The following is an 18,681-nucleotide window of genomic DNA, read 5'->3' as shown; positions in this document are numbered from 1 at the left end:
TGTTTGTTTTGTGATAATATGATAAATGTGCATTTTCTATATTGAGATTTCTTTATTGTAGACTTTGTCTAAGTAGTTTAGCTATCTGATTTGTAGCATTGTGAATAGGGGTTTGTATGTGGACAGGATCTTCTAATAGTAGACCTATTTTATGAACAGGCATTAGTAGAATTCTATTTTTATGAATTATGATTGTTGAAATAATTTTTTTGAAACTTAGAACACAATTATGTCCCACTTCAGTGTCCACACTTCGGACTGACTTGCTGGGGCCAATGGAATAATCTTAAATCATAGGTAGAAACAGATTATTTCTGTGCCAATACTTTCATGTGCTCAAGTGCTGTCATGAACTTATTTTTAACTTCTTTCTTCAGAACCTTAGGCATTGTCATCATATTGTTGAATTTGACAACTGAGATTAGTTGAAAAAAAGAGACGGTTAAATGTACTAGGGCATTTCCTGGCTTTATCTTGTGCTCCATACTGTGGCTTGAAATTTCTGCGGAAGTTTGAAAAAGCAGTAGAACTCCAAGTTCATGTTCTTACATTTGTGAGGACAACATGTGCCACCTCAGTTCTGGCTAAGTCTAGTAGTTAGCTCACAAAAATTCTTGATGAGAAATGTCAGAATAGCTCAAAAACGTTTCAATTGGTTCTGACCCACAGAGAAAGTAGTTGAAGATTAGAAATCCTGGAGTCACTTAGCTTGATCCTCTTTCTTTACACCTTCTGGTTTTGTGACTGTGGGCAACCTGACGACACCTTTAAGCTTTAGTTTACTTGCATAAAAAAATGGAAATATTATTATTAGCTTCCTCTTAGACTTATGACAATAAATTAATAATAGTGTAAGTTTGAGTTTTAGCATCCAATAAGAGACTTTTTTAAGCATTACTGTTCTCAATATTATCATCTTGTTACTCAAAGCCATCTTTTCTTAGTTCCAATTTTAATACAGTGGTAGGAACAAGGATCTTGCCAACCACCTACTTTGTCATGTAATGACATGCAGCTTTTTTTCTTTTTTGTCTCTTGATTCTCAAGATGAACTATAATTTGGATTGATAATGTGAAAGATTATTCAATGGAATACAACTCCCTTAGAGCAGCTCTTCCTTTTTGTTTAGAGGAGACGTAATGGTTTCTTGATAGTTCTGTTATCTTTCTATATTTGTCTAATATTTAATCCAAATTCTCTTAAGTCTGTCTGTATCTCTTAGTATATTTCACTTATTTTATTGTATGCTTTTCTGTGTCCTGACATATATCACTTAAGGACATCCTTCCCCAACCAATTCTAAAACAATTCCTGAGTAGTGTGGATTCTATAGTTTTGAAATTTATTTTTATATCTTCTGTTCCACATTTGATAAAATATATTTTGTATTTTGGTGCTTTTCACTGTTTTCAAAGGGCTACAGGGGAAGAATTGAAAGTGAAGGCATATCTACCAACAGGCAAACAATTTTTGGTAACCAAAAATGGTAAGAATTATGTTGTATACATTGGTAAACTTTGCACAGTTATATTAAAAACAACAATTTACACTTACCAGATTCTAATTTATTCCTAAAATAGACCTTAAAGCTTTTCAGACAAATGAGGAAATTTCATGAAGCTCTAAAATTTCTATTCTTGTATTTTTTTCTAAGTTTTTATCTCCTCTTCCTTTTTATTATTTATTTTTGCAAAAAAATTGACTGTGAAGATACAGAGGAAGAGAGCCCTAAGAAAAGTTAGATTTCTCCTAATTGGATATTTAATTGATACTGTCTTTGACATCTAAAAGTTCAAAGCTGAAGATTTTTATTATCTATTGTGCCATTGAAGGATTGCCTATAGGCACAAAAAAAATGTTTTGAAACAGATGTCTTATTTATCATGTTAAAAATAGCACTAAAAGGTTGTGATAGTCATTAAATAATCACATAACAATATATGATTTCCATTTTAACTTATCCCATATGGGAAAAAAATAATATGTTAAAAAAACAGTATTTTTTACCTCCAGTATATTTACTTTTAGGATTGATTATTTTCTGATTAAGTAAAATCAGGAGATTTATAGCAATTTGTTGACCCTACATCATGTTCTTACCTTATAATTGTTCAATATTATGCTTATGAATCAAAATACTTATTAATTGACAGATCTGCTTTGTGAAAAACTGGGCACCAATATTGTATAAAGGGATACATTTTACATTTTGGTTAATTTTAAACTATTTTATCCATTGGAATAGCTGGAACTTAAATATAAATTCTGACAGGTGGTACTTCCATGTTCTGAGAGTAAAGCCATTAATTAGTACAAGGTTATTGTTGGATTAGCCTGAAATTGAATAGTGTCACCTAACTTCAGCCTATAGTTCTTTACAGACCATTATTGTAAAGAATATGTAGAACACTCCCACCAGAGCCTTTCTATTTGTCTTCTAAAAAAGCATTTTAGGGAAAGATTAATGTGGCCAAATAATTAGTTGAGTGTTCATGGGCTGAATATAATTCTTAATCATTTCATTAGAAGTGAAATATATTCACTTAATATTTTGTAGCATAAATATATCTATAATGGAATAAGCTTCCTCTTCTTTCTAATGGATTTGTGGTTAGCTGATTGTATACCAGTAACTGTATTTACCATTCTTTTATAGTGCCATGCTACAAGCGATGCAAACAGATGGAATATTCAGATGAATTGGAAGCGATCATTGAAGAAGATGATGGTGATGGGGGATGGGTAGATACATACCACAACACAGGTAAAAGGACAATAGAATGAAATATATTTAAGTTGTATTAAACTTTTCAGTTTTGATAAGAAAAAGAAGTACATAATGTATAATTTTGTCCCAGTAGATGTTTACCTGAAAGCAGTAGGAGGAATATTGGAGGAAAAAGAGAGTAAAGAAAAAAAACCTTTGGAGTATACCAGATTTCCTTAGTACCTGCTGCTGTTTCAGTTGCAATTTGAAAATATCTATGTTATTTTCATTATTTCTAAATAGAGGCAAAAATAAAGCCAATCAAAATTACTAATACTTTGGTATGGAATCTCTTATTTATATGTTGTTGCGTTACTGGATTATGAGCTCCTTTATGACAGGAACTCTTCTGTACTCATACTTGTTTTACCCACAGAACTAGGATCTAGAAGAAATTTTAAGTATTGTGAGCTTCATGAAGGTAGGGATTCATTATTGAATCCTTAATATCTATCTTAATGTCTTACATAGAAGTTATTCAATAAGTATTTGTTAATTGAATATAGGGATTTTTTTAAGTGTATGTTTTCCTGTTATTTGAAACACTGAATAAACTTTATTATTACAGGTTATAAAATTCTATTTTGCCACTGTTTTTGTGTCTGTATAAATGCATATTATTATGTGCTGTCATAGCTTATTACTTAGTTTTCATGAAGAAAATGTGTTCTAAGTTCAAGTGTACCATTTAAAAACGAGTTTTCTCTCCCTGAATCCTAGAAACTAATAGGTTTATCCCCAGCAGTAGTAATACAGCTGTGTTTCTTAACCTCAACACTATTGACATAATTGACATTTGGGGCTGGATAATTCTTGTTATAGCCTTTCTTGTGTATTGAAAAATGTTTAGTAGTATCTCTGTCCTCTGCCTACTAGATGCCAGTAACATCCCCCAGTTACAACCAAAAATACCTCTAGACATTGCTATATCATTCATGATAGGCAAATTGTTGCTCTTATTTGTGGTTTATTGCAATAGACAATGGACTAAGTCCTCTGCACAGGTAGAAGTACCTCCTTAAAGGTCAGTTTCTCCTCTACTTTATAAATTAAGAACACTGCCATCTGTTTCCTTATGAAGATATAGGCACAAATCCAGGACTTGAGCTTCTCAGTCTGAAACTTGTTCTGCTTAATGAGTTGAGTGATGTTATGTCAAAGCTTAGAGGAAATAAGAGATTCAGCAACTTTTTAAAATAATTTTTTAAATTGTCTTCTTTTCCCCCACCGATTAATGCTATTAGACTGTTTTCCCTGGTATTCACAAAATCTTTTAACTTCTCTACTTTAATTTTCCCATGACTGGAAGATGTAGTCACCAATTTAGTATTAAATAGTCTATTGACTGACTAGAACAATTGGATATAGCACTATTTCTGATGTCAGCTTAATGAGTTACTCTATTGTGTAGTTGTGGTCTTTTTCATATTCATTATCTCAAACTCCAGGGCTATATTTACAATATCATTTATCTCAGAGATAAGTAGATAGATATCAGTATGATTGGAGTGACAGAAATCTTTAGAAATTTGACAACTAAAAAAATAGTTTGCTGTGATGATAGAGGACAGTGTCATTTTTGTACATGAAAAATAGCACAATATTTTACTTCAGTTAATGTACATTCTAATTATTCTTTATGAGATGTAAAATTTTAGCATATTTAGTGGATCATTTTTTAATGTCAATTTGATATGTTAAGATTTGGGTTTTACATATCACTTAAAATATAGAGTATAAGATAGATTATAATACTATGAATAGTCAAGGTAAATCCCACTTATGGAGCGCTATGGTGCCCATCCAAAATTAATGTGATGAAAGCTGTTGTTTTACCTTTTAAACTTCAGCTATTACACTGATTCTTAGTAACCATGAAAATAGTGCCAAAAAATAAATCCAAAGATCTACTGTAGTCAAGTGCCCATTTGCATTTACCTGCCATAATAAAGACCTTTGCTTCATGCATAGCACTCTTCAGACTAAGGAAGAAAAAAAAAAAAAAAAGATGGTTGTGAAATTATTGTACCTATTGTAGTAGTTTTAGAAAAACTATAAAGTAAAAGTTTATGCTAATTGTGGATTTTGACATCTTCCATTTGTGAAAGTGAGTATATTAAAAAGGTACATTAAAGTTTCAGAGGATGAACATGCCTCACTGCTTCACTTATTAGGAGCTAAGAATGTATTGTATTTAGGTTTTTTTTTTTTTTTTTTCCTGTAATATCTTTACTTTGGTCTTACTGAATTGCCTATTCTTAAACAGTCTGATTGTGAAATATTGTGAATATTTTGAACTAGAAATATTATCCAGCTGACTCAGGGTGTTGCCACCTGCCATAATACTTTCATTGAGACACAGGTGGTTTTGAGGGATTTGCTTTATGAGTTACAGTGGAGAACCACTGAACCAAAAGTCAATTCATATGTATTTTAAGCCCAGCTTCTTCATAACTGTGAGACTCTAGCAGGTCATTTTGCCTCTGATTACTTCATTTCTGCGTAAGAAGAAATTATTATTATAATTGCTTTAGAAGCTAATGCTTAGAAGAATTAAATAAGACGTGGAAACACTTGGCAAAGCAGTGAGCCATATATAAATATAAAATAGTGTTATCACATATCCTAAGTTTCTGAAGCAAGTAGCATGTTCTACATATCTGAAGCAAATAACATATTAATGTAGCCAATATCTAGTTGAGAAATTTTGGATACAGGTTTAATAAAAAAATGTAAATGTGAGTACTGTAATTTCTTAATATTTTCACTTTATTAGAATGTATTGTGATAGTCAAAGTAAGTGAGAAATAGTAAAAGGAGTAGGATAAGTCATGGCAACTATTAAATTAGTTTATATTTTTAGTTTGAGATAGTGCATTTGGCATTATGTTAATATTTACTTCTTCAGACAGTTGTGAGAATTTAGATAATTTTAAGTGCTTGTATGTTGCTTTATTCAAGTAAATGTGATGTTTACAGCTTAATTTTAGTTACTCTTTTTCTGCTGAATTGTAAACAGGTATTGCAGGAATAACTGAAGCAGTTAAGGAGATTACACTGGAAAGCAAGGTACTGGTTAGTTAATATTTCTATAATCAGTGACCTAGTTATTTGCATATATAATATATCTGTATATATCTGTTGATATCATTCATCTTTCTTGCCCACACTTACTGGTATCAAACTCATTTAAATTCCATCTGTTTTTTCCCCTCAATTTTCTATATCAAAATACTACTAAAATACTACTGCTTCTTAATGCTTCTCTTACTTTTCTTTCCCTCCCTCCCTTCCCTTCCCTTCTCCCTTCCCTTCCCTTCCCTTCCCTTCCCTTCCCTTCCCTTCCCTTATCCCTTCCCTTCCCTTATCCCTTCCCTTCCCTTCCCTTCCCTTATCCCTTCCCTTCCCTTATCCCTTCCCTTCCCTTCCCTTCCCTTCCCTTCCCTTCCCTTCCCTTATCCCTTCCCTTCCCTTATCCCTTCCCTTCCCTTCCCTTCCCTTCCCTTATCTTCCCTTATCCCTTCCCTTCCCTTCCCTTATCCCTTCCCTTCCCTTATCCCTTCCCTTCCCTTATCCCTTATCCCTTCCCTTATCCCTTCCCTTCCCTTCCCTTATCCCTTCCCTTATCCCTTCCCTTCCCTTCCCTTATCCCTTCCCTTCCCTTATCCCTTCCCTTCCCTTATCCCTTCCCTTATCCCTTCCCTTCCCTTATCCCTTCCCTTCCCTTCCCTTCCCTTCCCTTCCCTTCCCTTCCCTTATCCCTTCCCTTATCCCTTCCCTTCCCTTATCCCTTCCCTTCCCTTTTCCCTTCCCTTCCCTTTTCCCTTCCCTTATCCCTTCCCTTCCCTTCCCTTCCCTTCCCTTCCCTTCCCTCCTTCCTTCCTTCCTTCCTTCCATGCAGGGGATCAAACCCAGGACCTCATGCATACTAGGCAAGCTGTGCCACTGAGCCACAAACCCAGCCCTCCCTTATTTTTATTTTAGTATGGCTTAAAAACCATATTCTGGGGCTTTACAGTATGGCTCAGTGGTTGAGCACTTACTCAGCATGTACGTACCAGGCCCTGGGTACAATTCCTAACACCATTAAAAAAAAACTAAAAGAAAAACTAATGCAAGAAAAAAACATTTAAACTTCTTTGAGCTTGTTACTAGTAAAAGCTGTTTTTCACTAATTGGAAAGGTATCTAAGATAGTTGAAAAGAAGTGGATTTTGTTTTTAAGTGTATTCAATAGTACATTATATATATGTATGTGTGTATATATATACATGGAATATTTGGGAGAGTTAATTCTACTTGATAATAGATGGTGTCTTAATATTTAAACTTTGAACTTTAAATGTTATGAGCAATTTAATTATTCTGTGTTTTCTTAAATTACTGGCAAGATGTTTTTTTGCTTTCATTTTTGAAAATGTAAATATATACTTCAGCTTAGCATTATCCAAAATCATGGTATTTTGAATCACTAGAAGTTAAGTCAGTTAAGTTTTATTATATGATTTATTTTAGGGGAGAATAAAACATGTAATTGGCTGTTTGTAAGTTTTCATTTAATTCAGGTTGCATATATTATGTTAGCTTTCCATTTCTTGGAATGATTACAGTTGTTTTCACTTTTTTGTATAGTCATTTGAAATGATTAAAAAAATACAAAATGTCCTCACTTTTATCTTCTCTTAATTATTTCTTTTAATTATCAAGTCTCTTGGAGGATAGACTATTTAGATGGAATAATTGTGCCCCTATTGTTCATTGGAACCATTCCCTAAAACTCACTAAATTTAAGATATTCCTTGTATTTTTGTCACTGCCTTTTCGGAAATTTGTAATTGAAGCTTAACAGGAAGTGTAAGAAAGTAAAATAACTTTCCTTTTTTGTTTTTTATACTTGGAGTTAAGGTTTGGTTCATTGACCTGAGAATTCATCTTTGGAATTTTTATTTTTGGGAAGGTTTGATTGACTAAAGAGGAATTACACAAATGTTTTTGCTGCTTCAGATGATTTTATTTACTCTATTAATGCATATGCTTCAAATTTTAGAATAAGTAGCAGAGCAGGGTGGACAGGTTTTTTGAGGGGTGAAATATGTTTATGGTAATTCTTTCAAGAATTTTTAATAAATAATGGTTATTGTGATGGTTGGCATCCCACTTAACATCATTATGTGATACTAAAGGATGAATGCTTATAATTGAAAACTAGGATTTATCTTTCATATCATTTTTTAATTTAACACTATATAGAATTTATATTATTTTAAAAATAAGAGTCGAGTCCTTAGAACATTTGCCATTTAGACTGAAGTATGAATTTTGTTTTTCATTTTGCTTTTTGGCACTGAAGGTTGAAACTAGGGCCTCACATAGGCTGAGTTCATGCTCTTCCTCTGAACTACCCCTCCCAACTCTCAAACTTTAACCTTGGTTCTTGATTGTTTTACTGTGTTCTACTATATCAAGTATGACTACCAGCATGATTGAAATTTTTCTTAATGATCAATTTGTCAGATATTAGCTCATTTAATAATTATCCAGGTATAATCTTTCTTCTTTTGTTTATATTTTGAGTATAATTAGGATGCATTTGATTTAAATTTCTAGTGGTAAATAAAACTCTCCTTAAGTAAAATGTAACCTAAATGAAATGAGGTTATTTACTTACTTTTATCAATTTCATATTTTTAGAATATTAGTTTTGTGTATATTAGGCCTATCACTGGTTAGCATTATTCTTTCATAGGACACTTATTAACAATTAAGAAATTGAATGGAAATCTTATGTGTTTATAATAACTAAAATTTATTAATTTTAACAGTTTTAGATTAATTAACAAATTAGAATATAATAGTGGGGTTTTTTGATTTTTGTTTTGGTTTTTTGTTTTGGTACTGGGGATATGAGCCCATGGGTGCTCAACCACTGAGCCACATCCCCAGCCCTTTTTATTTTTCATTATAGGGCATGGTCTTGCTTAATTGCTTAGGACTTCACTAAGTTGCTGAGGCTGGCCTTGAATTGAAATGTTTCTGCTTTCAGCCTCCCCAGTTGCTGGGAGGCTGTGCCACAATACTTGGCTAGAACATAATAGTGTTGGATTTATCATTTATTTTAGTTTATAAATGTGATGTGATTTATAAATTTTTCTTCTTTATAAATATACAAATTAACAAAATTTTGAACTGATTTTCTAATATTAATGAATTAATAAAAATATACTATTAGTGAATTAATTAAAATATACTATTTTATTAGGAGTTCAACTGTCAGCTATTTTTAAAATGTTATCTCACTTGACTCTTGGTGCTTCCAAAAACCTTTGATATTATTCAGTCATAGCACTTAGCACATTACTTTCAACGACTGACTTACGGGTTTGTCATCCTCACCCATGGTGTTTGGATTTCTTGAGGATAAGAACTGCCTTATCATTCTTATTTTTCACAATGGGTAGCACCGTGCTAGCACCTGATTGTTCAGTGTTTGAACTAATGAACATATTTAGGTAAGTTTAAATGAAACTAATTTTGAATGGGGATATAACTCAGTGGTAGAGCACTTGCCTAGCATACTTGAGGCTCTTGGTTTGATCCTCAGTGCTGCAAAATAAACAAACAAACAAATATAATTAATTTCAAAGGACAGTATAAAACTCCAAGATTGCTCAGTGCTTTGTGAAGAGGAAGAAGAGGAAGATGAAGGAGAAGCTGCAGACATGGAAGGTATTTGTGTTCTAGATTTGCTTTAATTCAACTAAAATACTGTTTCTAGAATATTTGTAATTAATGCAGATTTAAGAATTTTATGCTCCAAGGCTGTCTCTCTCCTGGAGTGGCCAACATTTTCACTTGAATGTGAACTCCAGAAGCTTTTCACTGTCCAGATGGCTGGCATTTTCTCTTAAATGTATTTTTTTACTTCACCCTCAAAGACTTCTCTCCTTGAAATGTATATATCTGATTTATTATATAAATATGTATCTTTAAAATAAAAACTGTACCCCCTTGAGTTTTAACTTTTGACATTTAGCAGTCTAGGGAATATTTTGTTAAAATTTCATCAGTACAAAACTTCTTTGATCTTGGACTCTTGCATAGTCGTGACAGCATTATTTCTGCTAGAATAAATGTCAAGTCCTAAATGTCTAATGTTGGGTATAGCTGCAAAATACTACTTTTTAAATTGGCTCAGAGCAGAACAAATCATGTGTTCTACAAATGGTTTGTTTTTTGTTTCTCCCTTTTTTTTTTTTCTTTTGGTACCAGGGATTGAATCTCCGGATGTCTAAGCACTTAAACACTGAGTCACATCACTATCCCACTTTGTATTTTTTTAGTTTGAGAAAGGATCTCACTAAGTTGCTGAGGCTGACTTTGAACTTGTGATCCTCCTGCCTCAACCTCCCAAGCTGCTAAAATTACCTCCGTGTGCCACCACGCCTAACCTGATTCTCCTTTTTGATAGCATCTTTCCAAAAACTTTAATATAGTAATTTTTTTGTTTGTTTGTTTTTGTCCTGAATTGGGGATCTTGCTTTGTTGCCTGGGCTGGTCTTGAATTCCTGAGCTCAAAGGATCCTCCTTCAACCACCTGGGTATTGACACTCCAGATGTGTGCCACTAGGCCTGTCAAGATAATGATTCTTATTGAAGCCTTCTTAGCCACACAGAATGCCCTCACAGTTCCTTAAAATTCTGAAATGTACTCTTGGGGTTACCAGTTAAGAATTAGTGCATGAAAAAATCATTTTTACAAGAGACTTGTTAGAAGTTAGGAAAAGGAAGAGTATGGAAAAAAAAAAAGGACAGGGCAGGCATTGGAGTCTATAAGGCAGCTGAATCCCAAAAATACATGAAATTTAGTTGTAACATTTAAGTAGAAAACGATGTCAGATAAAGTTGAAGCACCATAAAGGCAAGTCGTTTTTGCTGAACTATAAGTGCTTTTCAGTTTTTTTCCCCCAAATTGCATTCAAGTCTTCATAAAAACCCAGCTGTGTATCTGTTCCTAAATTTTAGTACAATTCTGTACCTTTTTTCCACACCAAACTATTGTCCCTGAAATCCATGAATTATTTGTAACTAGAATTGGTCATAGCAACTGCACATAAAATTTCTGTGCTCTAGACTTCCATATTTAAACCTCCAACCCAGATCTCAACTTCAAACTACTTGGTTGGTTTTATTTTCAATTGGATGACTCACATCTGATAGAAACTGAACTTACCCTTTTCCTGCACAAATACTTTTTCTGGGTTTTATTTCAGTCCAGTCTAGTTTGCGGTTGTGGTGGTAGAGAGTAAACCACTGTTTTTAAAGTACAAGCTGTGGGACTCCCTTAAATATCTGACAACCTTTTAGTATGTTTGTTACATTTCTCTTGAATAGAGTTAAAGAATATGCAAAATTTTGCTCAACAGTGCTGATGGTATTAGTCTAAAAAGTAATTTTTATTTATTCAACAAATTATTTATTGAGCAATATAATATCTGTGTATCAGAGACGGTTCTTGGTGCTGCAGAAAAGCAAGGGGCATGATATCTTTGAACTTACATTCTAATTGAGGGATATGAAAATTGATAAAATACGTAGTGAGTTGGGTTTGTATCAGTGGTAGGGAGAAAAATGAGGGAAAGGCATAGGTTATTTGGGGGCAGGGGTGTTTTAATTTTTTAATAAGTTGTTCAAGGAAAACCTCTTTGAGAGTTTGCTATTTGAGTAAAGTGTGATAGTGAGTAAACAATCTGTTTGTTCATCTGAGCAAGAGTGCAAAAGCCCTGAGGTGAGGACATGTGTGATTTACATAAATATTGCAAGGAGGCTCCTCTGTCTAAAGAGAGAGGAGAGTAGTGAAGAGTGGAGTCAGGGAGGTAAACAGGAACCCATATTGTGCAGGGTCCTAACTAAGAATAAAACAAGAAACCATTTTTCTAACATAATTTAACAATCACATAACAGCAATGAGAACATGTTGAAGGGGAAAAGAGACACCAGTAAATAATAAAGCTTTGGATTAGGGGTCTAGTATTGGCAGTGATGAGAAATAGTAGAACTCTAGACATATTTTGAGGGTAGGGCCAAAGGGATTTCCTGATAGATTGAGCTGGGATGTAAAGACAGAGTAGTCAAATGTGACTCCAAGATTTTTGACTTGAGTGTCTAGAAAGATTCCATTGACTCAGGAGGGTAGGAATTCAGAGTGATTAGCTTTGGAGAAGGGAGTGTCAATTTTAGACATGTGATATTTAGGGTGCCTATTAATCATCCAGTGGAGCCATAACCAGTTATATATCCATGTCTGTAGAAATAAGTTGGGGATCATCAATATTTAAAGCCATTGAAACTGATAAATTCATCCCTGGAGTAAATGTGGGTAGAGAAGAGACAAGGTCTAAGAATTGAGCTGTTAGTTACTGCCCTACTGTTGTATTTGTATCCAGAATTTCTGACAGCAGCCTTAAATATCATTTGTGGTATGTGAAGAGCGTATTTAAAGAACAGCCAGTGAGGTGTGAGGAAAGCCAAGAAAATATTATATCTTAAAAACCAAGGAAAGAAAGTGTTCCAAGGAGGAGAGAATAATTCATGCCAGATATTCTTAAGACATCAACTAAGATGAAAACTGGAAATTTACTGTTGAATGCAGCAAGGTGGAAATCACTGAGAAATATAATGAACATATTTTATGTAATTAATCTCACCTTATCTGTCATTTTGCTTTCTGTGGTTTCACTTACATAAGTTCAGCTGCAGTTTGAAAATATTAATGAAAAGTTACAGAAAAAGAAGTCATAAATTTTAAATTGCATGCCATTCTTAGTAATGTGATGAAATCTTGTGCTGTTCCCTACGTACCACCCTTAACAAGAATTACCCCTTTCTTTAGTGTGTCCATGTTTCTTGCCCTTTAGTCACTTAGTAGCCATCTCATTTATCAGATCAATTGTTGCAGTATCACATTACTTATGCCCAAGTAGTCCTTATTTTACTAAATAATGATCCCCAAATATAAAAGTATTGATGCTGGCAATTCAGTATCAAAGACAAGCTGTAGAATGTGTTCTCTGAGTGAAAAAGTGAAAGTTCTTGACAATCATGAAAAAAAAAATCTTACACTGAAGTCACTAAGACTTATAGTAAGAACCTATTCATGAAACTGTGAAAAACAAAATGTTCCTCTTAGTTATGCTGATGCTCCTCAGACTGCAAAAGTTAAGGGCACATGCATGATACTTGCTTGAGATGGAAGAGGCATCAAATTATAGAGTTTAATACTATCTCTGGTTTCAGGCATCCACTGAAGGTCCTAAAGCATATCACCTTCAGATAAGTGGAGGTGAAGATTGCTGTATGTAATGGCCTTGAATTCACTGTGAAGTCACCAAAGACTCTTCAGTATTATTATGCCAGTTGATATTTCTAATAGACTGCACCATAGACCAGGCCTTAAATATGCTGACTTTCATGCATATTTTGTCACGTAAGGTATCTGCTGCTTTAGAAGTACAGAATTTACTCATTCACATTGCTTCAGTATCTTCATTTAAAAACAAACCCTGGTTTTTGAGTGATACTCTGAAGTAATATATAATATGTATAAATATATAATTTATAACAAATTATATGATTTATATAAACATAAAATTTAAAGAATTTTCTTGAACTTGATTCATCTTTTATTCTTTTTATAACAGAATATGAAGAGAGTGGATTATTGGAAACAGATGAGGTTTGTAAATTGTTTTCTCAGTTAATTTCTAAAGAGTGTACTTGAGGATTAATAGTATTATTAATGACCTATCACTCTTTCATAGAAATTTTTAAATATTTGTTTTACATTGGTTGTAATGTGAGATTTTAGCCATGAATTTTAAGTTCATTTACTTTTAAGGAAAAAACAATATAGAATGGAAAAAAATAGATTTTTCTAGAACATCACATTAATGCTAATATAATGGCTGTAAATTTTCTCTATTGTGTGCCAGGCTACCCTAGACACAAGGAAAATAGTAGAAGCTTGTAAAACTAAAACTGATGCTGGAGGTGAAGATGCTATTTTGCAAACCAGAACTTACGACCTGTACATCACTTACGATAAATATTACCAGACACCACGGTTATGGTTGTTTGGCTATGATGAGGTAAAAATAAAGAGAAATGTATTTCAGTAAAAATATTTTAAGTTGTTGGGTTTAATTCCTTAGATACATGGTTATATGGTCTTTTAAATTTTAGAAGTCATTTATTTTACAATTTTATGATTAGTATTGAACTTGTTTATTCTTTTGAATAAACTGAATTGTTAATGTGACACTAATGCTAATTAAACAATCTGTTTTAAGTTTATTCCTTTGCCTCTAAGTTTATCTCTTCAAAATATCCTCAAATTTAATTTGGTATATTTTCTTAATTTTTGTTTGAGATTACATCTGTCAGATGTGTAAGCATTTACAAACTGATCATGACACATGACTCTGTCCCTTATGACCATTTAAATTCATTTGCTTAATTGAATTAAATGAAAGAGTAACTAAAATTGACTTTTTGTTGTTGTGTTGATATTGGGGATTGAACCCAGTGTCACTTCACCCCTGGACTATATCTCCAGTCAGTCCTTTTTTCTTTATATTAAGACAGCCAGGGTCTCATAAATTGCTGAGATGGCTTCAAAATTTGCCATCCTCTGGCTTCAGCCTCCTGAGTCACTGGGATTATAGGTGTGTACCACCATGCCTGGCTCATCTTGTTTAACCTATCATTCATATGACTATAAATGGGAAACAAGAAAATAAAACAAAATAGGCCTATGAGATGAATTGAGTTTTAAAATACCTTTGCAGCCACACATTTGCCTTTCTGTGGAATCTTTTCTGCATTAGATCATGACCGATGTTAGATAGCCTGAATGTGTGCGCTTCTTCCCTACTCTCTGCCTTGATCTAAATAAGTTGTAAACTTTACCCCAAATAATTTGGTAATTCTAAATTGCAATTAAGGTGAGATGGGAGAGTGATGGGAGAGTAAGTTTATTAAAGATATTGAGGTTTAGTCTGAAAGCTTTTAGAGTACTTCAAAGCATTTTTTATGCTCTCAGCAACGGCAGCCTTTAACAGTTGAGCACATGTATGAAGATATCAGTCAAGATCATGTGAAGAAAACAGTGACCATTGAAAATCACCCACATCTCCCACCACCTCCCATGTGTTCCGTTCACCCATGCAGGTCTGTATAGAGAGAGTGTATGTGTTTATGTGTGTGTATATTTCGTGTTTATTTGGGAATCTGTAAATATAGAAAAACAGAGAAATTTGTAAGTAAATAATTTTTTTCATCTTTAGAAATGTTCTTGTGCTTAAATATGTGAAAGAAAGGAAGAAAACCTCATCAATTTAAGTTTAATACATTAAGAACTTTTTTGTTCTCCTAATGTGTTTAGTTGTAGACCATATCTTTATGATCTTCCTCTTTTTAGCTTCCAGAATAGCTTGGAAGATCCTATTTTGGACTTATAAATACTCATCATTTTGATATGATTTGCATTATTGAAAGTACATCTTTCTGTGAATGTGTAATATAAAATTAAACCCAACAGTCTAATGAGGGTTGGAGGGGAGAAGATTTTTTAACTATTACATATTAAAATTTCACCAACAACAGGTTGTTTCACAAATGGATATGTGCTTTTCCTGTTTTCATCTATTTCATCTACACTAATAGGATTTGTTCTTTGCTTTCAGGCATGCTGAAGTGATGAAGAAAATCATTGAGACTGTTGCAGAAGGAGGGGGAGAGCTTGGTGTTCATATGTATCCTTACTTGTGTGTGTGATTGATGGCAAAATGGCTCCTAGGTTTTTTTTCCCCCATTTTTGGGAGATTAGCGACAAAAACCTTAATGACTGAATACTTAAAACTTGTTTTGACTCCTCATGTCTGGAAGTCCTAATGGGAGTCTAATTTACTTAGATATTATATTGCGATATTATATTGTGATAGGCCTTGTTCATTGAATAGAACATGTCCCTGTGCACTGGTTACCTCTGCCTTATTACACAAGTAATCTTCTAATTTAGAATAACAGAGATATCTTTTCCTAAGTATATTTCCAATTTAACATGTTACCAAAATTTGCTTTCACATCATGTAAGAGTAAAGTTAGGTTGTGTCAATTTGAAGTCTCCCTGAAGCAAAGAATTCACCTTTAAAACAAATAGGTTAATTAAAACTTAAAATACAAGAAGTGCTCTAGATATTTTTAAAATGTAGTATTTTATTTTTCTCCAGTAAAAATCATCTTTCCTAGTACCTTACTATGGTTCTCCAATTTTTAAATAATTAACATATAGGTGTGACCATTGACCATATTCACCAGTATGTACAATTTCTCTAATAGAGGGACTTATATGTTTATGCATTAAATAAAAAGTATGTCTAAGTACATTGTCAGATGCTGAGATACATGTATCTGTATTCATAGAAGCATTCAGATTCAACAGTTTAAATGCCATATAGCTTGAATTAGTTTTTTTTTTTTTTTTTTAAGGTTGCTGATACAGTTTTTAGTTCATGGCACTCAGTGTTAGATATAGACTGAGTGGTCATCAGTGTCTTAAAGTACAGATAACTATAAGCATTGATAATAAAACTTAAGTCTCTCTGAGAACTTTGGGCTTATTTGACATTGAAATAAACCAAGAACTTTCTTGTTACATATAATTTTCTCATTCATCTCTGAATTGGAGGCTAGGTAGCAACTTGGAATACTCTGTGTAATTCATTGTAGAGTTATTAGTTTCTCCAGTAAACCTTAACTCATAGTATTTCCTGGTGCAGTAGAATGTTTAAAAATATATATTGCAAGATTTGATTAAATACAGTCCAAAATAGAAGTCCTAGCAAACTTATAAGCTGTAAAGGGGTAAAGAAAATGAATAGGAGCTGGGGTTGTGACTCAGCAATAGAGTGCTTGCCTAGCATGTGTGAGGCACTGGATTCAATTCTCAGTCCCACATACAACTAAGTGAATAAAGGTCCATCAACATTTAAATTTTTTTAAAAAAAAGAAAAAAGAAAATAAATAAATCTTATTTAAACATGGGCAATTTTGTCCTTATTTTTATATCAAAGGGGCCTATATGAACTTCTCATTAAGAAGTTCAAATTCATATAATGGAATAGGTGGTCAGGCAATGTTAAAGTTCTGTGATTAAATTTCTTTAATGAAATTGATATAAGATTTTGTCAAATTTTCCCTGAGGAATTATTGCTTAATAAAATGGATAATTACAATGTGGGTTTAAAACAGCACCATTTACAAATCTTATTTTCCTTAGCTAAAGACCTTCAGGTATCTTCTAATTTTTTTGAAATTTGTACAAGCTGTCATTCCAACAATAGAATATGACTACACAAGGCACTTCACAATGTAATGAAGAAAGCATAGAATCTATTCTTAATTATTGGTTCTGATTTTTAAATAATTAACATATAGGTGTGACCATTGACCATATTCACCAGTATGTACTATTTCTCTAATAGAGGGACTTATATGTTTATGCATTAAATAAAAAAAAAAAATGTTCCACTACCAGCCTTACTTGTTTAATAAAAATGTGTGTAAAGAGACAGTTTTTCTCTCATTTTATCAAAAGGCCAGAGAAGGATTTCCCCTCAATAACAGCTCTTTGGGTGAAGATGTGTCTAATTTATAATCATGACAATATTTTGGGTTCATATTTCTTAGGAATGTATTAAAGATATAATAATGCCAAAAAGCTACTACTAAAAAATATTGCCTGCTGAACTGTCTGCCCTTCTTCTCTTCATAATTGTTCCTTTTGTTTTCCCTCTCTCCCCAGTCACCTATTTGCTAATAGTATTTATTGAAGCACTTACTATATGCCAGGAAATAAACTTAGTACTATTACATATCTTGTTTCCTGATCATCGGAGTTCAGAACAATCCTTAAAGCCAAAAAGTAGTGCCCAGACCCTTTCACACTTCTCTTTTTATATTCTCTTTATACCCTTGCATTGTCTCTCATCCCTGTTCATCCTAGTCTGTTCAAACTGGAGTGGCTAATCTTTCCCCTAAAGAAACTTTTTTTGTTTGTAATGCCTCTTTATTTCCCTCTCTTTTCCAGTTGTCATTCAATTCTTATATTTCACAAGGAAAGCTCCATAAGAAAGATAATGACTTAGTGGAGATAATGTGATATTTGTTTTGGTACATAGGAAGATATAAATGTGGATGTCATCCTCTGATGTGTTTTAAATATCCTGCTTGCTCATTTAGCCAACAGGGTAGTCTGTTTTATCAATTTAAATTAACTTCCAAACTTAATTTTACCAGAAATTTTATTTTTTGAATACTTTTAATTACCTCTAATACAGATATTATCAAATTGTTTTCTCCCAGTTAAGACTTCTTTCTTTTTTTTTCCCCTTCATTAATACTGGGGATTGAACTCAGGACACTTGACCACTGAACCATGTCCCCAGCCCTATTTTATATTTTATTTAGAGACAGGGTCTCACTAAGTTGCCTAGTGCTTCAATTTTGCTGAGGCTCATGATCCTCCTGCCTCAGCCTCCCAAGCTACTGGGTTTACAGGTGTGCACCACTGTGCTTGGCCCTTTTTATTTTTTATTTTGAGACAGGGTCTCACTAAGTTGCTTAGGGCTTCACCAAGTTGCTGAGGCTGGCTTTGTACTTGTGATCCTCCTGCCTTGGCCTCCTGAGCTGCTGAAATAATAGGTGCCTTGCAATACTTACAAGTACAGAGATCCTCAGTTCTATTTTTTTTAGTTAGGAAAATAGTCATGTTTATCTTAGTCACCAGGTGGTGGCATAAATATTTTTGGTCCAACCTTTGTTGGACCAGTTTTTTTTTTTTTTTCCCAATTGAAATT

At 33.2% G+C, this 18,681-nt stretch overlaps 1 protein-coding gene across 2 annotated transcripts in view; it reads left to right on the top strand.

Annotated features, from left to right (window-relative positions):
• The window catches only part of ATG3 (autophagy related 3), a 54,771-nt gene extending 37,375 nt beyond the window's left edge, over nucleotides 1–17,396 (top strand). For both annotated transcript variants that reach the window (XM_079101522.1, XM_079101523.1), the window contains exons 4-12: nucleotides 1,417–1,487; nucleotides 2,658–2,765; nucleotides 5,788–5,837; nucleotides 9,412–9,493; nucleotides 13,465–13,499; nucleotides 13,756–13,911; nucleotides 14,865–14,992; nucleotides 15,508–15,576; nucleotides 17,117–17,396. In XM_079101522.1, coding sequence (XP_078957648.1) covers nucleotides 1,417–1,487; nucleotides 2,658–2,765; nucleotides 5,788–5,837; nucleotides 9,412–9,493; nucleotides 13,465–13,499; nucleotides 13,756–13,911; nucleotides 14,865–14,992; nucleotides 15,508–15,576; nucleotides 17,117–17,198 — 781 coding nt within the window. In that variant the 3' untranslated portion in view covers nucleotides 17,199–17,396. The remainder of the gene's footprint in view (nucleotides 1–1,416; nucleotides 1,488–2,657; nucleotides 2,766–5,787; nucleotides 5,838–9,411; nucleotides 9,494–13,464; nucleotides 13,500–13,755; nucleotides 13,912–14,864; nucleotides 14,993–15,507; nucleotides 15,577–17,116) is intronic.
• Nucleotides 17,397–18,681: the final 1,285 nt, after the last annotated feature.

This window comes from Sciurus vulgaris, assembly GCF_902686455.1.
Source record: "Sciurus vulgaris genome assembly, chromosome: 10".
In the NCBI taxonomy this organism is placed as follows: domain Eukaryota; kingdom Metazoa; phylum Chordata; class Mammalia; order Rodentia; family Sciuridae; genus Sciurus; species Sciurus vulgaris.
Note: the sequence above shows the minus strand (reverse complement) of the source record. Positions and strands in the feature narration are given on the sequence as shown.